General features: G+C 52.0%; 1 protein-coding gene across 1 annotated transcript in view; it reads left to right on the top strand.

Annotated features, from left to right (window-relative positions):
* LUC7L (LUC7-like (S. cerevisiae)) overlaps positions 1 to 3,623 on the top strand; it is a 64,704-nt gene extending 61,081 nt beyond the window's left edge. The window contains exons 7-10 of the mRNA XM_011967006.1: positions 1,204 to 1,255; positions 1,983 to 2,054; positions 2,465 to 2,669; positions 3,251 to 3,623. Coding sequence (XP_011822396.1) covers positions 1,204 to 1,255; positions 1,983 to 2,054; positions 2,465 to 2,669; positions 3,251 to 3,392 — 471 coding nt within the window. The 3' untranslated portion in view covers positions 3,393 to 3,623. The remainder of the gene's footprint in view (positions 1 to 1,203; positions 1,256 to 1,982; positions 2,055 to 2,464; positions 2,670 to 3,250) is intronic.
* The last annotated feature ends 759 nt before the right edge of the window (positions 3,624 to 4,382 follow it).

Here is a 4,382-nt window from a genome sequence, read left to right as displayed (position 1 = left end):
CAAAAAAAAAAAAGAAAGAAGTAAACAACATATTCAGTCCAACAAAATGCGGCCCAGCCCAGGACTGTGTGTGCATGGCAGTCAGGTAAGGGATCCAAGCTGTTGGAGGCTGTGTGTGGGCATTGCTGTTGATTTACTGAGTGCTATGGGGCTGTTGGACACCTGTTTACAGAGGGGGATGGTGCCTACTCCCCTTTGGCAAGCGTGCTGGGCTGGAGTGGAAGCAGCAGGACCTTGGGGAGCTGGATAGGAGAATCCAGATGGAGGAGGTGGCAGTTTAAGCCAGGTAAGGGGCGGAAAGAGTCCGGGGAAGTTCTGGGATAGAACTGATGGGATTTGCTGATAGTGTGTGAAGTGTACAGAGGAGGAAATGAAGCTGGTCTCCTGGTTTTGGGCCTGGAGTTGCTGCTTGGTGAGGTTGGAAGGCTGGATGTGGTGTATTGCAGTGGGAGGAGGTGGGAAGTAGAAGATGCCTCTGGCCACACTCAGGTTGAGAGGCCGTCTTGAGGTGGGGCTGTTGAGTCTGATTGGAGTTCAAAGAAAAGATAGGAGCCAGAAGTAACCACGGATCTTCTTGGACACAGCTCGTTGTCCAGGAAGGTTCCCAAACCACTTTTCCTGAAAGAATTCCTCAGTGCGTAACTCAGGGCGAATGTTTATTGTGTGTGTTGTTGTTGTTTTTGTTTGTTTGTTTTTGAGAACAGGGTCTTGCTCTGTTGCCAGGCTGGAGTGCAGTGGTGCGATCTCGGCTCACTGCAACCTCCACCCGCTGGGTTCAAGTGATTCTCCTGTCTTCGCCTTCCGAGTAGCTGGGACTAGAGGCCTGCACCACCATGCCACGCCCAGCTAACTTTTTATATTTTTAGTAGAGACGGGGTTTCACCATGTTGACCAAGCTCGTCTCGATCTCTTGACCTCATGATCCGCCCACCTCAGCCTCTCAAAGTGCTGGGATTACAGGCGTGAACCACTGCGCCCAGCTGTTTGTTGTTTTAATCATCCAGTGGGAGATTCTGATTGCACAGAAACTTAAACAGTATAGAAAAAAATATTAAGCAAAACACACAATCCATTTTTTACATGGAGGTGGACATTTTTACATGCACTGTCATGTTTAGGCCGTGCGTGTTGTGGGTGTACATGGGGCCGCTTGACCTTAATGGCTTATGGGCACCTTAATGGCTTATAGCTTGCCTTTTTCAGACGCTGGTTGTGTGGCAGAATGAGCTGATGACTCTCACCTGGCAGGAAGCCTGTGTCTGGAACTTACGGCTTTGCTTTCACTTTTCGGTGTTTTAGTGTGCCCCACTTGCTGGCTACATGTTCTGTGCTGGAGTCTGTTGTAAAGACTAGAGAATCATTTATAGGACTTGGGTGTAAAGACTGGAGAGTCATTTGTAGGACTTGGGTGCAGCACAGTCGGTGCAGGCTTTTCATGGCCCTTGTAATGTTAAAAAGCTGCGTCTGGTGCTCGGATGTGGCCCCCTCTGTGAGGCTCAGGTGACACTGAGTGTGCCACAGAGCGGCTGCCACAGAGTGGCTGTGGGGATGGGAGCAGTGGCACTTCCCATTCCAACTGGGAACACGCAGGCAGCTCGAACACAGTAGGCCTTTGGGGGCAGTGCCTCCCTTCTGATATGTGGAGCCCTCCCCCTCCCCTGACCCTGAGAGGGTGAGGAACGGGTGCTTTCGGGAAGTCATTCACTTGTTTTTTGAGACAAAGTTTTATTCTTGTTACCCAGGCTGGAGTGCAGTAGTGCGATCTCAGCTCACTGCAACCTCTGCCTCCTGGGTTCAAGTGATTCTCCTGTCTCAGCTGCCTGAGTTGCTGGGATTACAGGCACCCGCCACCACGCTTGGCCAGTTTTTGTATTTTCAGTAGAGACGGGGTTTCACCACGTTGGCCAGGCTGGTCTCCAACTCGTGACCTCAGGTGATCGCCTGCCTCGGCCTCCCCAACGTGCTGGGATGACAGGTGTGAGCCACCACGCCTGGCCTTGTTCATCTTTTTTTCCCCCTTTTAGGTCGGGATCAAGAACCAGAGATCGCAGGAGGTAGGTTTCCAGGTCCATTAAAATGATGTCAGTCAAATATCTCTTTCCATAAGCATTTTTCTTAACATTTAATGTTTATGCCTTTACAAATGTTATCTGGCAGGTGGGGCTGGCTTGTGAAGGGCACAGGGCGAGGGGTTGCCTGGTGCCGTGGAGGATTCCCACTGTTAATGAGAGGGAAGGTCGGGGCCTGCAGGGTGACAGGAGTATCCAGGCCAGATGCTTTCAGGAGGCCTCATTGGAAAGGTCCTAACCATTGGAGATGAACTGATGGAAATATTTTAAACCCAAATTTGTGGGAGTAAAGGGGAAAATGTCAGTAAAGCAGCGAGCAGAATCTGCTGAGGGGTGGGGCCCTGGTAGTGTTGGCACCTATAGAGTCTCAGCCTCGGAACTTGCTGATTTTTCAGGTCACGCTCCCGGGATCGGCGTCGGAGGCGGTCAAGATCTACCTCCCGAGAGCGACGGAAGTTGTCCCGGTCCCGGTCGCGAGATAGACATCGGCGCCACCGCAGCCGTTCCCGGAGCCACAGCCGGGGACATCGTCGGGCTTCCCGGGACCGGAGTGCGAAATACAAGTAACTACTCTGACTCCTTCGGTAGCTGCAACCAGGAGTGAGCCCTTCTCTGTGTTCCCAGGGTCTGCTGAGGGCCGTGTCTGGTGGGGATGGGGCTGGGCTCACACTCAGGAGTAGGGCTGGGGGGTCGTGAATGGGACTCAGGTCTGGGAAGAAGCGAGAGGGCTGTGGAGGAGTTCACGCGGCTCCAGGTGATGCTGCAGGGACTGTACATGCACCAGCCTGCGCCCTGGGCCTGTGCACTGTCACGTCCGTACAGAGTGCCTGAGACTTATGTCCTCACCAGGCCCTGCTTACCTCTGTTTTTGTTTTTGATCTTTTTTTTCCATTGTGTTTTTACGTAGTGTCATGTTCTGTGCGTATAGTGTTGTATTCTCCTTTGCACTGTTTATGTTACAGTGAAGGCTCTCCTTATTAAAAATCTTTGCAAAGGTCACTTTTTAATGGCTATTTAACACTCCATATGTGGTGGGCAAGTCTGGCTGGCCTCGGGGGGGTGTCCGGGTATAGGGGATGCATGGCCTTCCCTGGCCTGGTCTGCAGGTCCATTGTCGTACCTGAGCGGCCAGCAGAAGTGGGGCAGCAGCCTCCACTGAGCCTCTGGTTCCCATTTCCCAGGTTCTCCAGAGAGCGGGCATCCAGAGAGGAGTCCTGGGAGAGCGGGCGGAGCGAGCGAGGGCCCCCGGACTGGAGGCTTGAGAGCTCCAACGGGAAGATGGCTTCACGGAGGTCAGAAGAGAAGGAGGCCGGCGAGATCTGAACCCGTCTCCCGGGTGCTGTAAATAGTCTGATAAACGTTCACACAGTCTAAAATTACCCTTTATATTTGCTGAATACAACTCATCTTTTGTAGTTTAAAATTTCTATTGTTTTGGAGCTAGCTGTGAGTTTCTAGAATTGTACAGAGTTGCTCCTGTGTTCTGGGGTCATGTTGAGTAGGAATAAATAAATCTGACGACTGCCTCCTGAGGCTGCAGTGGGGTCTCTGCTGTCTTCTGCTTAGAGGCTCTTCACTGTGACCCCGTGCCAGTGCCACCATCGCCTCACAGAAACCATGACTTACTCGTGGGCCGTGTCTTGTCTTCTGGCATCCAGTAGATGGCAGGGCACTTCCTGTTCCCTGCACCTGACTGACGGGACCCAGGTGTGCATGCTGTTTGCTCAGCCCCACACAACCTTCTGAGTGAGCTGCCCATCTCCAATGGGGAGGAGGGAGGGGCTCCCGTTCTGCCTTCATTTATTTAGGAAAAGCTGTCTTGTCTGGTCAGCTGCTACCACAGCCTTAACTTGGGACTCAGGTGAGTTACATCGCACTTCCCCTTTTGAAGGTACTAGCACTAAACAGAGACCTATGGGGCTGGGCATAGTGACACATGCCTGTAGTCCCAGCTACTACTCAGAAGGCTGAGGCAGGAGGATCTGTTGAGCCCAGGAGGCTGAGGCAAACCTTGATTCCGCCACTGCACTGTAGCCTGGGTGACAGAGGAAAACCCTGTCTCCAAAAAAAAGAAAAAAAAAAAGGTGGTTTGTCTCATGTCCCATGTGAGCTGATTATGTTACTCACCTCTCAGTTCTTTCTAATGTACCTGCTTTACATCAGTCAGATACCAAAATGAAGGGCCGGGTGCAGTGGCTCACGCTTGTAATCCCAGCACTTTGGGAGGCAGATCACTTGAGGTCACAAGTTCGAGACCAGCCTGGCCAACATGGTGAAACCCTGTTTCTATCCAAACTACAAAAATTAGCCGGA

This window comes from Mandrillus leucophaeus, unplaced genomic scaffold, assembly GCF_000951045.1.
Source record: "Mandrillus leucophaeus isolate KB7577 unplaced genomic scaffold, Mleu.le_1.0 Scaffold78, whole genome shotgun sequence".
Lineage (NCBI taxonomy): Eukaryota > Metazoa > Chordata > Mammalia > Primates > Cercopithecidae > Mandrillus > Mandrillus leucophaeus.
Note: the sequence above shows the minus strand (reverse complement) of the source record. Positions and strands in the feature narration are given on the sequence as shown.